This window comes from Muscardinus avellanarius, assembly GCF_963383645.1.
Source record: "Muscardinus avellanarius genome assembly, chromosome: 19".
Lineage (NCBI taxonomy): Eukaryota > Metazoa > Chordata > Mammalia > Rodentia > Gliridae > Muscardinus > Muscardinus avellanarius.
The window spans coordinates 30,411,336-30,431,353 of NC_137805.1; the positions used below are offsets into that span (position 1 = coordinate 30,411,336).

Below are 20,018 nucleotides of genomic sequence, written 5' to 3' on the forward strand. Positions count from 1 at the left end.
TAACATACACCACACAATATACACCACACATACCACAATATACAATATGCGTGCCACACACACACCACAAATACACACATACAAAGTTAGTTTTATTTTATTCCTACCCTTCCTTCAACACTGCAAATTAGCACAGGAGAAAGAAATTTAATTTCTCATCTTATTTCCAGTAACTTAGATAAAAAGTGTTCATTGCTTAGCACTGCTAAAGTCTTTCAAACAATCCGTCTGAAAATCTCAGGAAAAAATTCAAGAAATAACCAACCTCCCTCCCTCCCTCCCTTCTTTCTTCTTTCTTTCTTTCCTGGGAACCCTTCTACCTCCGGGCTACACTCCCAGACCAATTTTTAATTTTATTTATTTATTTATTTTTGGTGGTACTGGGGTTCCTGGAAGCCCTTCTACCTCCGGGCTACACTCCCAGACCTATTTTTACATTTTTATATTTGGAAACAGGGTCTCCTAAGCCAGCGTGCGCGGCTGGCTTTGAACCTGCGCGATCCTCCTGTCTCTGCCTCCCAAGTGCGGGGATTACAAGCGTGCGCCACCACGCCCGGCGAATTTTTTATATTTTTATTTGGAAACAGGGTGTCTTAAGCCAGCGCGGCTGGCTTCGAACCGCGCAATCCTCCTGTCTCCGCCTCCCAAGCGGGGAGATTGCAAGCATGCGCCACCACGCCCACAACATCACCTTTTTTTTTCTTTTTTTTTGGTGGTACTGGGGTTCCTGGAAGCCCTTCTACCTCGGGGCTACACTCCCAGACCTGTTTTTACATTTTTATTTGGAAACAGGGTCTCCTAAGCCAGCGCGCGCGGCTGGCTTCGAACCTGCGCGATCCTCCTGTCTCTGCCTCCCAAGCGCGGGGATTACAAGCGTGCGCCACCACGCCCGGCACAACATCACCTTTTTCTGAAATTTTTGATTCTTTTTATGTGGAACAATTTGAGTTGGCATGCATGCAGCTTCTATCACATTTCTGCAAAAAAAAAAAAAATGCCCACTTTATATAAAATTAACATCACAGTGATGCAGTCATTTAGAACATCTTTGCTGGGTGTGGGGGCGCACACCTATAATCCCAGGGCTTGGGAGGCTAAGACAGGAGGACCACAGGTTCTAACTCAGCCTCAGCAATAGTGAGACTAACCTAGTGAGACCCTGCTTCAAAAAAAATTAGAATAATAAAAACGGCTGTGGGGTAGCTTGGAGGTAGAAAGTCCCTGGGTTCCATCCTCAGTGCCCTAAGAAAAATATTTGAGGTATTTTCCTCCTTTGGGAAAAACAAATAAAAACAATAAAAGTCCTGAGTTTTGGTTTGACCTTTCTTTTATGGATTTTATGTGTATGTGTGTGTGTGTTGCTGGAGATTGAACCCAGAGGCATTCTACCTCTGAGCTACATACCCAGCCCTATTTATTTATTTATTTGTTTATTTATTTTTTGTGGTACTGGGGGTGGAACCCAGAGGCTTTCTACCTCCGGGCTATACTCCCAGACCTTTTCCCATATTTCATTTGGAAACAGGGTCTCACTAAGTTGCCGAGAGCCTAAGTAGCTGAGGCTGGCTTCGAACCCATGCGATCCTCCTGTCTCAGCCTCCCAAGCGTGGGGATTACAAGTGTGCGCCACCACGCCTGGCATTACCCAGCCCTATTTAAAAAAATTTTTTTTACCCTGAAATAGGGTTTTGTTAAGTTGTCCTCGAGCCTGTGATCCTACTCCTCACCTCCCCCGGCTTAGCTTCAGTTACTTTTTTCTGCAGTGCTGGGGACTGAACGCAATGGCTCACATACCCTAACTAGGCAAGCACACCCCCGCCGAGCTGCATCCTCAGCCCCTCAGCCTGACTTTCTAAGGAGAAATCACACGCTCACGTCTAGGTGTGTGTGTACGTAGGCGTGTCACACTCACGTCTAGGTGTGTGTGTACATAGGTGTGTCTCCGTGCCCAGCATCCTCCTCATCTGTGGATTCTGAACCCTCCTCCTCCTCATTTCTGGGGACGTGCAGCGGCAGGGGCCGTGCTGGCCAGCACGCACGCACGCATGCATGCACGTTCATAAGTTCGCAGCAAGGTCGGCAGCAAGGTCTCTTGCTTGGCTCTCCCCCTCCTCCCCCTCCTCCTCCTGCTCCTCCCCCTCCTCCTCCATGAGCAGCATCCCAGGCACGGTCTGTTCAGTGTCACATTTTTCAAATTTTTGTGCTTTGTGTCAGCGGTTTCACTGTTTAAATGAGCGTGAGCAGTCCTGAGTGCAGGGAGGGGTGTGTCTAGAGGAGAAAATACTTGTTACTTGAGCCCCCAACAGGCAGAAGCTCCCGCGCTGGTGAAGAGTCCAGTATGACCACACTGACGGTTTCTATTAAATAAGGTGTCTTAGGTGGGTGTGGTGGCGAACACCTGTCATCCCAGTACTGGGGAGGCTGAGACAGGAGGATCGCAGGTTCAAAGTCGGTCTCAGAGCCACACATGGTGGCGCATGCTTGTAATCCCAGGGTTCAGGAGGCTGAGACAGGAGGATCATGGTTCACAGACAGCCTCGGGTACTTAGGCCCTTCGCAACTCAGTGAGACCCTGTTTCAAAAAAAGACTAAAAAATAGGGCTGGGGGTGTAGCTCAAGGGTAGAATGCCCCTGGGTTCCATCCCCAGTACCGCAAAAAGTCAGCCTCAGCAACTTAGTGAGACTGTTTCCAAATTAAAAACAATAGGCCTGAGGGTGTAGCTTGATGGTAGATTGCCCTGGGGTTCATTTCTCAACAGCACCCTCCCCCTGCAAAAAAAAAAAAAAAAAAAAAGGAAAATAATAAGGTTTTCTCAATCAGAAACATGCAGGGGTTTATACTGACTGGCCTGTGAAGGTGCCGTGCATAGGCCCCGGAACCTCACTGGTCTCCCCCAGGAGCTGCAGTTCAGCTCCGTGTTTGCCGATTGTTTTTCTGTGACTTTAGAGAGCGGAACTGCCTCGCGTGCAGAACTCTGGTTCTGTCTTGTCAGAACTCACAGCTGAGCCTGGTGTGGTGGCATGCACTTTTAATTCTAGAACTTGGGAGGCTGAGACAGGAGGATCACGGGTTGGAGGACAGCCTCAGCAAGTAGTGAGCCTCTCATCAACCTAGTGAGACCCTATTTCAAAATAGGGCTGAGGGTGTAGCTCAGAGGTAGAATGCTGCTGGGTTCCACCCCAGTACCACAAACACACACAGACACATAGAGACACGCGGAGACACACACACACACACACACACACACACACACACACACACGCACAGTGTCGCGCACCTCTATTTCTGTTCTCTCAGAGATGGGATCTCTGGCCAGCCTTGCTCCTCCTGCTGTACAAGGCCCTTGCTCTTTGGGCTCTGCTGTCAGGACCCCGGCTCTGCCCTGGGCAGTGTGCTGGAAGCAGGGACTGGGCTGGAGACAGGACGGGCGTGTCCAGGAGGGACCTGCCGGCAGCGGGCGTGGCACCATGAGCTCAGCAGGGGCGCCCTGGGCTTCCCAGGCTCAGGCACGGCCTCCAGCCTCCGGGGGTGGGGAGACCTGGCTGCCAACATGTCTGAAAAATAACTTGGGCCGGGCGTGGTGGCGCACGCTTGCAATCCCCGTGCTTGGGAGGCTGAGACAGGAGGATCGCACAGGTTCAAAGCCAGCCTCAGCTACTTAGGCTCTCGGCAACTTAGTGAGACCCTATTTCCAAATAAAATATAAAATAGGTCTGGGGGTATAGCCCAGAGGTGGTAAGCCCCTGGGTTCCACCCCCAGTACCACCATAAATAAGTAAATAAATAAATAAATAAATAAATAAATAAATGTCAAATGGAAATTAGGAATAGAAATTTAAAAAAAATAACGTGGGCCAGGCGTCGTGGCGTGCATTTATAATCCCCATGCTTGGGAGGTGGAGACAGGAGGATCGCGCAGGTTCGGAGTCAGCCATGCTGGCTTAACAGACCCTGTTTCTAAATAAAAATATAAAATAGGTCTGGGAGTGTAGCCCGGAGGTAGAAGGGTTTCCAGGAACCCCAGTTCCACCAAATAAATAAATAAATAACTTGGAATTTGTCACTTGCTAGGGCTAGGGGGAGGCGCCATGTCCTGCCTGAGGAGCCACAGGCTGGCGTGTGCGGCGCGAGGGTGTGCCCGCTGGGGCTGTGACCAGGCCCTGGCTGGCGGCCTGAGCGGCCTCAGAGCTCCTGCTTGTTCACAGCCTCGAGGCGTTCCACAGGAGCACGCGTCGGCCGAGAGCCTGATGGAGTGCATTCTGGAAAGCTTTGCCTTCCTCAACGCCGACCTCGCTCCCGACCAGCTGTCTCTGTTTGGGGGCTCCCGGTGAGTGTACCCCAGGCACCCCATCCAGGCCACCTCGGCTCCTGGCCATCGCTCCCAGCGTCCTTGGCCCAATTGCTGCTTATGTTGATAATTCACGGTGCTCCCTCCCCCTGTCCCTGCACTTGCGCAGCCTGGCACAGAACTGATCCTTGGTGGCCCTGAGCGACCGGGAAGCACCCCCACTCCCTGAGCTCCCTGCTCCGGTGAACAGGCTTTAAGAGTGGTGCATACATGTAATCCCAGGACTTGGGAGGCTGAGACAGGAGGTTCGCAGTTCGCGACCAGCCTCAGCTACTTAGAGAGGCCTCTGCAACTTAGTAAGACCCTGTTTCAAAATAAAGACTAAAAAATAGGGCTGGGGGTGTAGCTCGGAGGTAGAATGCCCCTGGGTTCCATCCCAGTACTGCAAATGGAGAGACAGAGACAGACAGACAGACAGACACCCTGTTTTTAAATAAGAAATAAAATCAGGCTGGAGGTATAACTTAAAAATAGAATACCTCTAGGTTCAATTGCCAGTACCGCAAAACAAAACATCCCTAAAACAAGACTCTCTAAAGACAGGGCACACACAGACCCTCTTCAACCCTGGCTCTCCAGCATGGCAATCCGTTCCCTCGGGGCCAGTCCACCCACACCCAGCACGCCACCTGCTGGGATCGCACAGGCCTGGGGCCTCTCCTGTCCCCAAACCTCAGCAGCCCCTTCTCATCTCCTCCCGCGGTGCCTGGGGAGGACAGGGCTGGGACTTGGGGGCCGATGTTCCTGCCTCCTCCCCACATCTGGAGCCCTGCCTGACCCACCCGTGCCAGGGGACTTACCGCGCCCCTCCCGCCTGTCCCGCCTGTCCCTGTGCTGCCGCCTTTGGCTTTTTCTTTGCTCTCTGTGTTGTCTGGCTTTCGCTCCACCTCTCCAGGACCTGGACGTGGAGCGCTCGGGGAGAGAGGGGCAGACAAGGGTGGTCACCTGTGTCCTCCATCCACCGCAGGAAGGACAGGGCCCCGCCGCCAGCACCACCGCTGGCAGTGCCGTCCAGGGAGCTCACCGCCGGCGCCCCGGAGCTGGACACACTGCTCACAGTCCACCTGCAAGTGTGCAAAGCCCTCCTGCAGGTGGCTGGGCTGGCCGGGGCTGGGCCTCTGCAAGGGAATGGGCGCCAGGCGTGGAGGGGGTGCGTACGGGGACCAGGGGCCCGCAGCCAGAGACCTGGGAGACCGAGGCTCCTCTGTGGAAGGTGCTGGCCAGGGCCTGGGCGGGTGGTCATGCGGCGCTGACGCTGAAGCTGCTTGAGCCACACTGTGAGTGCCAGAACCCCAGTCCACACTGGTCGGCCCAAAACAATGTCCCGGCTCGCAGCACTGAAGGCCCAGCCGCCCCCGGGGCCCAAGGCCTGGTTTCTGGGTCGCTCCCTGCTTCCGCTCTGCTTTGCTGCGGGGCAGGAGGGTCCCTTCTGGTGGCAGAGGTGTCCCTCCACCGGCTGCAGGGAGAATTCTGGGCTGGCAGTCAGGGAGCCGCCTGGGAGAGGGGGAGCCACAGTAGCTGGGAGCCACGCAGGATGGCTGGCCCCGGGCGCATCCCCACGCTAACCGGGCATCCCGGCTGTCTCCAGAAACTGGCCACCCCGAATCTGGCGAAGATGGTCCAGGACCGCCTTCTGGAAGAAGCAGAGGAGCAAAAGCAGGTCCTGGAGTTGCTCTCTGACCTGGATTTTGAGAAGGTCGGCAAGGCCACGTCTGTTGAAGAGAGTAAGTCGCTGCCACGCCCGCGGCTGGCCCTCAGAATGGCCTGGGCGATGGATCTGTGTCTCCTTCCCCAAAGCAGGGGGCGGCACTGTGGGGGGGGGGGTCAGGGGTTATCAGCACACGCCCAGGCAGCCATGTGACCGTGGGCAGAGGCCCTGCCTCTCTGAGCCTCAGTTCCCCTCCCTACGCTGGGGTGGACGCTGCCTAGGGTCCAGCACCGTAGCCCCAGGAGTGCCCTGAAGTGCAGAGGCCGTGATGGGTCTGCCTCTACCCCAGGGGGGCCTCTGGACAGCCCAGGGCTCTGGTCCCGCAACAGCTGCTTCCAGGGCATGGGCGCACCGCAGAGGGGACCCCTGGGTGCCCACTGCTCCACTTAGGTGTCCGCACCCCACCTGCAGTCATCCCACAGGCCTGGCACAGGAGGAGCTGCCTGCCGCTCTGGCAGGGATGCACGGGCCCCGGCGCCATCCTCTCCTGCCCCGCCTTGACGCTTCTGAGCCAGCTCAAAAAAACCTTCCTGCACAGGATCCGAGGGAAATACCCGGGACAACTGGAAATAGGTAGCTTCTCCCTCCGGCCTGCCCCAGTGGGGCTCGTGTGGGCTCGCACCCAGCCCCTCCGCCTCCTCAACCATCTTCATGGCCTTGAGTGCAGGGCGCTCCTCAGCTTCACTGCAAGCCACCTTCCATATCTTGGGGAAGCAAGGGCCTCTGTAGGCGGCCCGCTATGCAGGTTGTGGCCCCAAAGAGCACGCACACACTGGGGTGCCTTCTCTGGACCCCCCGGAGCCTTAAAGGGGTAGAGAATTGGAGGATGGTAGGCATAGGCAGGTAAGGCTTGATCGAGGTGTCTTTAAATGCCTGGACTCTTCCGCAGAATGTAGAGTGGTAGGTTTTCCTCTCGCTCAAGTGCAGGGTGACATCTGAACTCCAGGCGGCAGCTCTAGAAGCACAGGCCCCCAGGTGCTCGCTGGCACACACATTCCCAGGCCCTCTTCTGAGGTTCAGATTCCGGGGTGGTGTGGGCCGGGGGCACTGTGACGCCCCACGGTGGAGAGACGTGTAGCTGTGGACCAGAGCGGGAAACCTTTCCTGCTGGCCCTCGAGATGCTGGTAGGACACCTGGTTTCTCTCCATGCCTCCCGAGCCAGTGTGCCGCCGGCTGCTGGAGCAGGTGGTCAGCTGTGGCGGGCTGCTCCCCGCGGCTGGGTTCCCGGAACAGCAGACCACCATCACGTGGTTCCAGTTTCACAGCTATCTGCAGAGGCACGGCGTCTCCGACCTGGAGAAGCACTTCGCCCAGCTCACCAAGGAAGGTAGGCCGGGCAGGGTGGGGGCGCGGGTCCGGAGCGCCCAGGGCCGCCTGGTCCCACTCTTGGAAACACTCAGCTTCTCAAGCTACGGTTCACACCTTCCGCATTTCCCTCCAGCCGGTTTCTCTTGTCATTGTTTTGGTACTGGGGACTAAGCATTGGGGCATTCTACCCCCAGCCGCATCCCCGGTCAGCCCTTTTTCATTTTGAAACAGGGTCTCACTAGGTTGCTGAGTCTCGCTGGGCCGCTGATACTGTTCTTGAACCTGCCCCCCTCCCGCTTTGGCCTCCCCAAACCTGGGATGGCAGGTGAACACCACCACGCTCAGCTCCAGCTGTTGTTTTGAGAATTCAAACATAGTGAGATGCCACATTCTGCCAACATGGGGGAATTAGCTCTAAAGGAACATAGCTTTAGAAAGCCCAGAGGCAGCCGGGCATGGTGGCGCACGCTTGTGATCCCAGCATTTGGGAGGCTGAGATAGGAGGATCGAGGTTCACGGACAGCCTCAGCTACTTAGTGAGGCCCTTTGCAACTCTGTGAGACCCTGTTGCAAAATAAAGAATAAAAAATAGGGCTGGGGTGTAACTCGGAGGTAGAATGCCCCTGGGTTCCATCCCCAGTACAGGGAAAAAAAAAAAAAAAAAAAAAAAAAAAGCTCACAGGTGTAATCACAGCCACTAGGAAGACTGAGGAAGGAGGGTGGCAACTTAGCCAGACCTCATCTAAAAAAAAAGTACCGAGCAGCAGTCGGAGCGGGGTGGGGTGACGCTTGGATGGCCAGAATCCCTAGAAGTCCAGCTGGTGGTTTAATTGATTTTGAGGGTGTCTGATCCCTTCTGGAAGCTTGCCTGGATCCCAGCAGTGCTCCTAGAAGCCCGTGTGGACAACCCCTGGGGACCCTGGCCTGCGTCCTGCCTGGCCCTGAGCCCACCCCGCTGTCCCCCAGTTACTCTCATCCAGGAGCTGCAGGGTGCCAGGCAGGCCAGGACGGTCCGGAAGCTGCAGGGGAAGCGGCTGGGCCTGCTGCAGCCGCTGCCCGACACCCTGAGAGCCTGGGCGCTGCTGCAGCTGGACGGGCCCCCGAGGCTGTGCAGGGCGGCTGGTGCGCGCCTGGCCAGCGCGGCCAAGAACAGGAGCTTCCGCGAGAAGGTACGTCGGGTGGGTGCGGAAAGATCTGGGTTCGGGGAAACCCTCAGGAGGCCACGTGCGAGGCCCCTCGGGGCCCGCTGACAGTGCTCGACCCTGGAAAAGATGCTGGAAGCTTCTCAGTGGGATCTCTGAGATGTTCCCGGCACACCGGCTGAGAATTTTGATGGTCCCTTTTACTTTTTTTTTTTTTTCCAGTACTGAGAATGGAATCCAGGGGCATTCTACCTCCAGGCTACACCCCCAGCCCTATTTTTTTTATTCTTTATTTTGAACCAGAGCCTCACTAAGCTGCAGAGGGCCTCACTAAGTAGCTGAGGCTGGCCACAAACTGCGATCCTCCTGTCTCAGCCTCCCGGATGCTGGGATTACAAGTGTGTGTGACCACGCCCGGCTCCCTTTTCCTTTCAATTAATCCTCATCCTCGCTGTAATGATTCATCATGTCTATACTCAGGCAGCGGCTCCTGAGATGGATGGAAGGGGGCCAGTGGGGCCACACTCTATACCTTGGTCACACTCTAGAGAGAAAAACCTCTCAGCTACACTGTCAACAGGCCTTCCTGGAGAACATTTACCCTGTGGTTGTTTTTAAACTTTTTGTTACTGATGATTGAAGCCAGGGGCATTCTACTCTGAGCTACACCCCAGCCCTTTAAAGATTTTTTAAAGTAAGTGTGTGTGTGTGTGTGTGTGTGTGTGTGTACTGAGGATTGAGCCCAGAGACATTCTACCTTCTAGCTACACCCTCAGCCCCATTTTACTTCTTATTTGGAAACAGGGTCTTGCCAAGTTGGTGAGAGTCTCATTACTTGCTAAGGCTGTCCTCGAACCTGCAATCCTCCTATCTCAGCCTCCCAAGTGCTGGGATGACAGGTGTGGGCCACCACGCCCGGCTCTTTTTAAAAGTTTTGAAACCAGGTCATGCTAAGTGATGAACCTGGCCTCCAACCCAGGAGGAAAGACCCTCCTCTTTCAGGTTTCTTTTCTCGGTACAAGTGGCTCATTTGACTTTTTACCATTGACTTTTTACCCCCTAGGGGTGCTCTGAGCTGCTGCAGGAAGCCTTGGTCCTTAGATGTAGGAACAGCGGGCTGAGAGGGAACCTTCCGTGCCGGCGTCCGAGGGCTCTCCCTGCTTGCCTCTGGAGGGTTCTGGTCCTTACTCCCAGCCTCCTTCATGGACGCCCACCTTCAATGACGCCCCAAACAGTCATTCATTCATTCACTTTATTTATTTTTTTCGGTACTGGGGATGGAACCCAGGGGCATCCTGCCTGCAGTACTGAGGATGGAACCCCGAGGCATTCTACCTCCAAGCTACACCCCCAGCCCTATTTTTTTATTTTTATTTTTGGTGGTACTGGGGTTCCTGGAAGCCCTTCTATCTCCGGGCTACACTCCCAGACCTATTTTTACATTTTTATTTGGAAACAGGGTCTCCTAAGCCAGCATGGCTGGCTCCGAACCTGCGCGATCCTCCTGTCTCCACCTCCCAAGCGTGGGGATTACAAGCGTGCGCCACCACGCCCAGCTTATTCTTTATTTTGAAACAGGGTCTCACTGAGTTGCAGAGGGCCTCACTAAGTAGCTGAGGCTGTCCTGGATCCGTGATCCTCCTGTCTCAGCCTCCTGAATGCTGGGATTACAAGCGCGCCCACCACGCCCAGCTTCGGGGCTGAGGATGGAGCTGGGGCCATGGGAAGTGAGCCTCGGCACCAAGCCTGGGCTCTTGCTTGCGGCTGACATGCAGCCCCTGGGTCCTCCTGATCCAGGAGCCCTCCCTTTACAGCTGCGGAAGCTGGGTGTGCCCGTGGGCCAGGCGCGCCCTGCTTAGTTCAGGTGGCCTTTGCGACACTCTGAAGCCAGGCCAGCTCTTCTCTTGGCTGGATTGGCTAGGGACCGAGGGATGGGGTCAACGCTGTGCCTGGAAAGGGTGGCGAAGGGGAAAAGGCCATCTGGCTCCGCCTGGCAGCAGGCTCACCCATCTTCAGCTTACAAGGACACTGTCTGGTGTTCACCTCCCCTCTTGTTCTGAGCTGAACATGTGACTATTCTGATTTAGCCTTTCAGATGGTGGTTTCAGAATGCCTTCCTAAGACAGTATGAGACCAAAACACAAAACAAAACAAAAATCAGCGTAGGGACAAATTAAACCCTGTAGCTTGTATCTCGTGACTGTGCGCCTGGCCCAAAGACTGACAGATGGCATCCTGAGCTGTAAGAAAGGCTAAAAGCTGGCCCCAGTGGCCCCGGGAGGACGCTCACTCCCTGTCCCCCGCCTCGCAGGCCCTTCTCTTCTACACGGATGCTCTGACCAGCAGTGACACCAAGCTCCAGCAGGCCGCCTGCAGGGCGCTCGAGCAGCTCAGGGTGAGTCTACATGTCCTGCCATGATGGCAGGGCCCCCCAGTGTTCAGCGCTACACTGACCAGTTCCAAAATGAGTTCACTGGGACCAAGGGAAAAAAGTCACTGCCAGCAAGAGTGCCTGGCAGAGGCTCCCGGCCAGCTGCAGCACTGGAGGCCGTGGGGATGTGCACTCCCACCTGGCGAAGGTGCTGGGCCCCAGGACTCACTGCCGAGCCCTTGGGTTATACTCGCTTATGGTGCTGGGGGTGAGCCCAGCAGCCCTGGGCTGGCTTCTATCTCTCAGGTATACCAAGCCTTATTTTACTTTTAATTTTGAAACAGGGTCTAAGTGGCTAAGGGCCTTGCTAACTTGCTGGGGCTGGCCTTGAACCTGTGATTCCCCTGTCTCGGCCTCCCCAGTCCTGGGATTATGTTATGTTTTAAAATTCTCAATTAACAAAGTTTAAGGCACACCAAACTCATTGTAAAAGAATGTGAAACAGAAATGTAAAAGCAAGCTACCCATTGCCCTTGCAAACGGCAGGAATGACTGCTGCCATCTTGGCTTATTATTATTAATTTTGGTGGTACTGGGGTTCCTGGAAACCCTTCTACTTACGGGCTACACTGCCAGCTCTATTTTTTTAAAATATTATTTGGATACAGGGTCACTTAAGCCAGTGCGGCTGGCTTCAAACCTGTGCGGTCCTCCTGTCTCCGCTTCCCAAGCGCGGGGATGACCAGCGTGCCCACCATGCCCGGCCGGCTTATTCTTTTTTGTTTGTGGGTTTGAACACTTACAATTGTTGATCACATTAAACATAGTTTAAACACTGAAGCGAGCTGGGTGTGGTGGCGCATGCTGGTCATCCCCGCGCTTGGGAGGCGGAGACAGGAGGATCGCAGGTTCGTGGCCAGCCTCAGCTACTTAATGAGGACTTCCACTAGTGAGACCCTGTTTCAAAATAAAGAATAAAAAAATAGGGCTAGGCATGTAGCTCAGAGGTAGAATGGCCCTGGGTTCCATCCCCAGACCCGCAAAAACAAAAACCTGATTAAGTTGTCTGTGGTAGGCCCAACGCATTTTAGAATTCTTTATATTTTACAGTGCTGGGGCTGGACCCAGTGGTGTTCTCCTCGGGCTACACTCCTGGTCCATTTCATTTTTAATGTTGATCTTGCTAAGTTACTGCGGCTGGCCTCTAACTTGTGATCCTGCCTCAGCCTCCTAACTGGGATTATAGGCCTGTGCTGCCGTGCTCGGTTAGAATTCTTTATGAAGGGTCCAGCCAGTATGCATCTTAATTTAACCTGCTCACTCACTCTCATATTAAAGAAAATGTCGAGTTGCCATCCACTTGTTTGGTTTTTTTTTGTTCTTGTTTTTTTGCAGTACTGGGGATGGAACCCAGGGGCATTCTACCTCTGAACTACACCTCCAGCCCTAGTTTTTATTCTTTACTTCGAAACAGGGTCTCACTGAGTTGCAAAAGGCCTAGTAGCTGAGGCTGTCATGAACCGCGATCCCTGCTCAGCCTCCCAAATGCTGGGATTACAAATGTGTGTCACCATGCCCGGCTTCTCCATCCACTCTGAAAACTAAATAATGTCACCATGAGCATTTTGGGGCATAAAGTTTTAAAAAAAGATCTCATGGGCTGTCCCCAGGCGCCACTCCAGGGCTACAGAACAGGTGCCCGCCCGCAGATGTGAGGGGTGCCCGCTTCCCCTCTGCCTCACCTGCATTTGAATTCTCATCTAAAATATTAGTGCCCATTTGCTGGATAAGACAGCTCCCTACAGATAAAACCCACCCGACTCATCTATTCGTTCTGGGGTGAATGGAGAGGGCATCGCCAGCCTTGGGTGCTCAGCAGTGCGGGGAGGCAGGGACCAGCAGAGGGCGCTGCAGACAGGGGCGCCGGCCTGCAGGATTGCTCTTCTGGCTGGGCCAGCCCCTGGGCGGGACCAGGAGAGCCAGGAGGGCAGCGAGGTCCCCGGGGAAGCAACAGGTTTCCGCCCTGGCCCTTCCGGGAGGCGTCCAGAAGCAGGCGCTGCTGAAGGCTCCCTTGCCAGCAGTGTCAGGGCTGCAAAGCCTGGTGCTCGCAAAGCTGCTCTGACCACCCTGCGGCCACAGCAGCGGCCTGGAGCGCTGCAGACCATCCAGGGTGGGCCCTGCACGCGCAGGCAGGGTGGCTTCGACTGGCTCTCTGAAATGTCCCCTAACGGGCCTTTATTCTAACCTCCGACAGGGAATTGAAAGCATCGATCAGATTGCCTGCCTGTGCCAGTCTGACCTGGAGGCCGTGCGAACCGCAGCCCGGGAAGCCACATTGTCCTTTGGTAAAACAGAGGGTCAAAGGTCAAGCGCAGCAGAGTGGGGGCTCAGGGTTTTTGGGGTGGAGATGGGCCAGAGAGGCCGATCCTGGCTCTCAGAAACAGCATCGTGCCTGGGAAGACAGCCGTGGAACCTGGCGCAGGCTTGCCCTCCGCTCAGACCAGTGACCCGCCCGAGACAGGCTTCCTTCAGGGCAGAGATGGCGAGTTTTATTTTCTTCTTGAATTTCAGTTTATGATACTTGGCGAAAGGAAGCCTGAGGTGAGGCGGGGCTCCAATAGGGCAGAGTCTGTTGTTGATGGACTCTAGAGCAGTCCCCCTTGAGCTACACCCCTGCCCTATTTTATGTTCTTTTTTTGCAAACAAGATCTCACTAAGTTGCCGAGGCTGAACCAGGCATGGTAGTGCACACTTGTAATCCCAGTACTTGGAAGGCCAAGACAGGAGGATCACAGGCTCATGGCCAGCTCCAGCTACTTAGTGAGGCCTTCTACAGTTTAGTTAGACCCTGTTTCAAAATAAAGGCTAAAAATAGGGCAGGGGTATAACTTGGAAGTAGAATGCCCCTGGGTTCAATCCCCAGTACTGCAACAGACAAGTAAGTTGCTGAGGCTGGCCTCTTGTCTCAGCCTCCCAGGTATGGGGATTACAGGTACGCCCCACACCTGGCACCCTGTCCCCGTAAAGACCCCCGAGGCCCACATTTCTACGTACTAAGGCCACCCTGGCCTAGCAGAGTAGGACACGGGGGAAGGAGACAGCCCACTGACAAATCACCTTTCGATTTCAGGTGAAAAGGGACGCTTAGCTTTTGAGAAAATGGACAAACTTCGCTCGGAACAAAGAGAAGTTTTTTGCCAGGAAACAGAAATTGAAATTACAGTATTTTAAAAATCCTTGGCCCACGAGCTCAAATCTGACATATTTTCTCTTCCTAGCTCTGCCTGGCTTCAACAGGGCCTGTGCTTCGGGTGGGGCAGGGCAGGTGCTTCCCCACCCAAGAATGAGCTGGCCAGCCCTGCTGCCAGAGGCTTGAATGTTTACAAAGCCCTGGGGTGCAAAGTGCTTTTATAGACGCAGAAGGTTGGTGCGCAGCACTTCCAAGGCCGCTTCCGCCTCTGAGAGCCACCGCCTTCCTCAGGGTGCAGAGCCGCAGGTGACGGGTCTGGCCGGGCGATGGGCCCAGTAGTGCGTGGACCGTGAGCCTCCCTCCCGCGGGTCGCCGGCTCGAGCTCCTGGTTCTAGAAGTGGCGTGGACGCGGCGGTGGCCGTCATGCTAACGAACCTGCCGTGGCGCAGGCCACTCCAGTGGCAGCTCCGTCGCCTGGCAGCTGGGAAGGGAGAGGGCAAAGGCAGCTTTCCATGCTCCACAGGGCTCTGGACTGGGGCTGGCTGGCCAGGGCCCGACTTTCAGGAGGTTCCGCAGCACAAAGGAAAGAAGAAAAGGCCCGGCCAGGGAGCCTGGAGCTCGCAGGCAGTAAGACCACTCACTGACCCTACGAATCAAATGGAACCCGACTTTCGACATGAGTCAATCGCGGGCCTATTAAGTAAATTGTTCCAGAAGCCACAGCTGCTTTGAAAAGATTTCGCTGAAGAACATGTTGCTTTGAAGAGAATGAGTTTCCTATTTAAGTGTATTAAAAAAAAAATCAACCCTGTCTTGAGCTGTCTGTTAATACGGAGATCTAGGTTGGGCTTTGAGCACTGCTGTCCACCAGGGCACCGGGGAGCTCTGTGCTTCAACACCTCAGCTAGACATCCTGTACACACGCGGGGCTTATTTTGGTTTACTTAGTATTTATTTGCTTTGTTCATATGTTTCATTTTTAAAATTTTAAATAAAAACCTATTTCAATGGGTGTTTCTCTTTACCCCCAAAGAGCAGCTACTGCTGTTCCCCAGACCACCCACGACGCCCCGCCCAGCACGAGCCACAGCAGTCTGCTTGGCTGCTCCCGGCACATTTATTTTGTTCATTCTTCTACCTCTTCAAAGCTCAGGATGCCATTTCCACATCTCAACCCTTAGAGTGGGACAGTGGGTGTCCCTGGGCTCCTGGGGGCATCCTGTGGCCACAAGACTACGGCCGCTCTCGTCTCTCAGTCCTGAGGGCCTGCCCCACAGCCAGCGCGGAGGGCCAGGGGCCTTGGAGGACAGAGAGAATCCTTGGTACCATTCCTGCAGCATCGTGCAAGCCTGAAATGACTTCAAAACAGGAAGTAAAGCCGGGCGTGGTGGCGCATGCTTGTAATCCCCGCGCTTGGGAGGCTGAGACAGGAGGATCGCACAGGTTCGAAGCCAGCCTCAGCTACTTAGTGAGGCTCTCAGCAACTTAGTGAGACCCTGTTTCCAAATAAAGTATAAAATGGGTCTGGGAGTATAGCCCGGAGGTAGAAAAACCCCTGGGTTCCACCCCCAGTACCACCAAACAAACAAACAAAAAAAACAGGAAGTAAAAAGATGACTAATTTTTTGTACCTTGTACCTCATTTTCATCTTAAGTCAATTCTAAATCCTACGCAACTCTCTGGTGTACTACGCCGCGGTGGCCACTGTGTCTGGCAGGTGGCTAGGCGAGTCCTTGCATCAACTCGCCCAAGTCCTGCTTCCTCCGCACGGAGGGTGGGTGCGCTTCCAAAGGAACCCCACAGAGGCCAGGCGTCCAACAGGCCACCAGTGAGGGGCGCTCCTCCGTCCCCAGGGCAGCCAGGGGACCACTGAGACCACTCGACAGACAACATCTGTTTTGCATCAGCAGGGACGGAAAGAAATGTCGCCAGCCCTGGTTCCGGCCCACTAAGCAAAGAAACGGGAAGCAGCCCAAGTCCACGTTCTTTAGAAAAAATTTTTATTGTTGCAACTAAAATGCAAACCCATCGTTTATATGGCAAGTTGGAAAACTGTACAGTTGACAGTTCTGTGAGGTCACAGAAGACCCTGAGACACGCCCCCGTCATGCAGCCACGATGCACACACCTGCAAAGGCATCACCAAAACACCTCGCTTTTTTTTTGTAGTTTGTTTTTGCTTTCGTAAAAATGGTTTATCCCATGGCCATTGTAAAAGGATGGCCTGATGAGTAAATACGGGCTTAAGGCATACAGCAGGAATGCTCCCACCTCTGACACGGTGGACGGGGCAGACGGAGGCCTGCTCTGAGGACAGCAGGCCAGACCCACCGTGCACTCGAAAGCGACTGTATATACACACCCGAACGCCCGCACACACGGCCAGCACCCCAGAGAACACGGCCGCGCACAACACTGCAGCTGGCGCCTCGTGTCCCTCCATAGGACCTCCATGCTGGCTGCTCCCACGAGAAAGGCAAAACGTGAAGATGCTGGCAGAGAGCAGCTGGCCCGGCTGCCCTTGGTTCTTGATAAAAAGCCACTGAGTGTGGAGGCCCAAGGCCCCTCGCAGGAAGAGCACCATAGTCCCCTGGGCTCCATGGCGGTGGACACACTCCACAAGCTGAGCCAGGAGAATGGCGGCGCTGACGCCAAGGACTGTCGCCGCCGTGGGAGGAGGGCGCTTCCCAGCGATGCCTGCTTCCAGGCCATGGTCTGCTCCGGAATAGCGTGAGCCTGGGGCGGCAGAGGCGGACGCCAGAGGTGGGCGCCCCGCACGCCTGGATGTCCAGAGTGTGGGGTGTGTCTATGGCAGGCCAGACCCTTGGAATGTCTGAGTTACAGTGGGGCCCGGGCAGACTGGGCCCCCAGGAATCATCAGAGAGCCATGCCAGGAAGCAGGCCAACCACGTCTGCTACCAGAGAAGGCTACTCTGGCCGAGTGGCAGTGGCTGTGGCAGAGGCCTGGGGCCCACGCCACGGCCAGCTCCGCAAGGCCGGCTGCACCGACATGCGCGTTAGCAGGCAGGGCCAGGGCCTGCTTCAAGCACATGGCTTCATTGGGACACGGAGACCTTGCACGCACTCTAGTGCACACGGGGTGCGGTGGCTGAGAACAGGGCTCTGGCGGGTAACTGGGGGAGAACTGGGACAAGTGATCTCACATCACGCATCTTATTAAATACCAAATGTTCATTATATATTATACCACCCTTCTATCACGTTACCACAACATCACTACGCGATGACTGTCACAGCCGCCCTCCTTCCCAGGACCGAGCGGCTGGAGTGGCCGGCGCCCGCCCGGCCAAGTCTTGCGCTCCCAGTGCTACCTGAGGATTGGTTCATTATTGTACTTTTTGATAAAGCCTTTGATTCAAGGCTGACATCAAAACTTTAATACATTATTGGTTTAAGAAAATGCTAGTGCAGTATGGACGCCTTTGGGGGGGAAATAGAAAATAAATACGGAGTGGAGGGGCTCCCTCCACGCGGGCTGCTGGGGTTCAGGCAGGGCAGTGGCGCGCGGAGGCCTGGCGCACTGGGCGGGAGCGCTCGGGGGTGAGCTCTGAGACTGGCCACCCCTCTGGCCACCAGCACGGACCTCCGCTTTGCTCTCCTCAAAAAACGGTTGCTGATTTGGTACTCGAAGGAAGGAAGGGAGGGAGAAGAGTGAAAGGAAAGGGCACTGCAGCCAGGAGGGGTTTAGTGCAGACCAGCGTCCTTCCGGGCACGGCGGCCACGCTGGCTGGCGGCCCTTACCTACCGCGGATGCCTGCTAGTCGGGCGCGGGCTCTGCGGGCAGAGGCGGACAGTGGGTGGAGGTGGATGGAGAAGGGTCAGGCTATGTGTTGCTGTTGAACAGGAACTGGAATGAAACCAAACACTGAGGATGAGCCCGGCCCGCCCCGCACAGCTGGCACTGCTGGCACAGCTGGCTGACTCATGCACAACCCAGCCACCAACCTTGGAGCCCTGGCCAAGGGGGCGGGCTTATGATCTCCCCCTCCCCAGGACCGCCCCCGAGGGGAGATGCGTTTGCTTAACCATCTGACATAAAGATGGTTACTGGGAAAGAGGCAAATGCCTGAGACGAGGAGCCTGGGAGGCGGCTTTCGGGACGCACGCTTTGAAGCGCGGGGTCTCCTGCAATGGCTCGTTTACACGTGGAGTGGAAGCCACAGGGTGAAATGCCACTCGGAGGCGAACTGCCCGAGCAGGTCCTACGGGGACACGGGGCTGGGATGGGGACTGGCGGTGAGGGCCGGGCACGAGCAAGATGGCGGGCACAGGTGGAGACATGAGCGATGAGACCACGGGCACCCTGAGCAAAAGCAGGAGCGGGGCTGCTTCCGAGAGCTGCCCCGTGCTGTCTTTCTTCTCAAAACAGGGCTCGCAGGCAACTGCCCAAGCTCGGTGCGCAGCCGAGAGGCGCCCACACGCACCAGTGTCCTAACTCTCCTCTCCAGGGGACTTTACATTCATAAAAATTTGGGATTCTTTTCCTGGAAAATCAAATATACGTTGAGGATCCCTTAAGGGCACAAGAAAGTTTCATAAGTGCCCAGTCTTTCTTCCAGAAATAACAAAAAGATGCTTTTTATAAAGGTTAAAAACAACAATGTGTTGTAATTCTATTTTTTTAAAAAACAAATGAACAAAAAAAAGAGAGAGAGAAAGGGGGGGGAGAGGGAGGAGGTGTATTGGCATTTTCTCTACTTACTCCTGAAATAGGTTAGGCCCTGAGATTAGACCCTTATGTTCTTGGGACCACAGGGCTCCTTAAAACCCCAGTGAAACAATCCTTAATTCTTTCTCCAATAGCCCTTTCACAGTTCAGACTCTGAAAACCTTTCATTTGTTTCTTCTGAGACTGGCTCAGACGCTCCACAGAACCGAACGCCAACACCGGGCCGCGGCCCGTGCTCGGCACATGCACTTCGCCAGCGCGTCCTAGTGGAAACATACCCTGTAGCAGAGGTACGCGCCGGCCGTGAGGACCGTGGCCATGCACATGTTGACCAGGAGGGGCTTCCAGTGCGTCGGCGGGCACACCTGCTCCTCCGCCTGCTCCTTGGGTGGTGACGGTGCCCCCTGGGTGGGGAAGGCGGCCTGGGCCCCTCGTGGGGCTCTGCCCGCGAGCCGGCTTCGAACTTGGGTTTCTTGACTCGTGCTGAGGAGCAAGAGGGCAGAGATGGGTTACCTGCCTTGGGAGAGTGGGCGGCGAGGACACATCACCACCGGCGTCTGAGAGCACAGGAGCCCACGCACGGCGCTGGTGGTGTTGCCTCCCTCAGCCGGCCAGCCCAAGGCCACCTGTCCCTCCCCCAGGCAGCAGTGTGGCAGGCAGGGTCACAGCTGGAGACCCCAGGGGGGTGTGGTGCAAGCACCGGGCCTTCTGGGCTGTGGGCCCCTCTCTGGCATGGCAGGCGTCCAGAGCCGCCAACAGCTGCAGAACACCCAGGCACGGGGAGAAAGCGCGACCTCCTGAGGCCCCACACAGACCCCGGCCACTCCTCTAAGTGGTGACTTCAACGACCTAATACGTTTTTGCACACTTGTTTGAGAATTGCTGCAGGGCCCATTTCTGGATGTGTACCACTATTGGGTTAAAGTGTGCATGCATCTTACACTTTCCCCAGAAAGCAAACCCTAAGGACACTGCCCCTAGGGCCAGGACAACTATCCACTCTGAAGCGCCTGTGAATTGCCACCTCCTGCAGGCAGCCTTCCCTGACTACTGGCGGCTCCCCCCAAATGCTACAGGTTTGCCACTTTCCCATCAAGAGGCCAATGATGTTTGTGTCCATGTATAGAAGCAAAATGCAATTTGCTGAGTCGAGACTCCACGAAAGGTTAAGTTCACCAGGAGTCCACTGTGGCAACTAAAGGGATGTGGTCGAGGCTGGACATCATGTTTCAGGACCTGCCGGAACGCTGGGAAGGGG

The 20,018-nt window shown here is 55.2% G+C and overlaps 2 protein-coding genes across 2 annotated transcripts in view; one reads left to right on the forward strand and one right to left on the reverse strand.

The window, feature by feature from the left end:
• Nucleotides 1-14,110, forward strand: part of RIPOR3 (RIPOR family member 3) — a gene marked incomplete at both ends in the record, with an annotated part of 30,368 nt that extends 16,258 nt beyond the window's left edge. Inside the window, 9 exons of the mRNA XM_080716097.1 lie at nt 4,207-4,328; nt 5,317-5,440; nt 5,938-6,073; nt 6,469-6,630; nt 7,221-7,385; nt 8,333-8,535; nt 10,820-10,903; nt 13,134-13,224; nt 14,010-14,110. Coding sequence (XP_080572223.1) covers nt 4,207-4,328; nt 5,317-5,440; nt 5,938-6,073; nt 6,469-6,630; nt 7,221-7,385; nt 8,333-8,535; nt 10,820-10,903; nt 13,134-13,224; nt 14,010-14,110 — 1,188 coding nt within the window. The remainder of the gene's footprint in view (nt 1-4,206; nt 4,329-5,316; nt 5,441-5,937; nt 6,074-6,468; nt 6,631-7,220; nt 7,386-8,332; nt 8,536-10,819; nt 10,904-13,133; nt 13,225-14,009) is intronic.
• A 4,913-nt stretch (nt 14,111-19,023) lies between these two features.
• The window catches only part of PTPN1 (protein tyrosine phosphatase non-receptor type 1), a gene marked incomplete at both ends in the record, with an annotated part of 57,931 nt that continues 56,936 nt past the window's right edge, over nt 19,024-20,018 (reverse strand). Inside the window, one exon of the mRNA XM_080716250.1 lies at nt 19,024-19,243. Within this exon, the coding sequence (XP_080572376.1) occupies nt 19,024-19,243 (220 nt within the window). The remainder of the gene's footprint in view (nt 19,244-20,018) is intronic.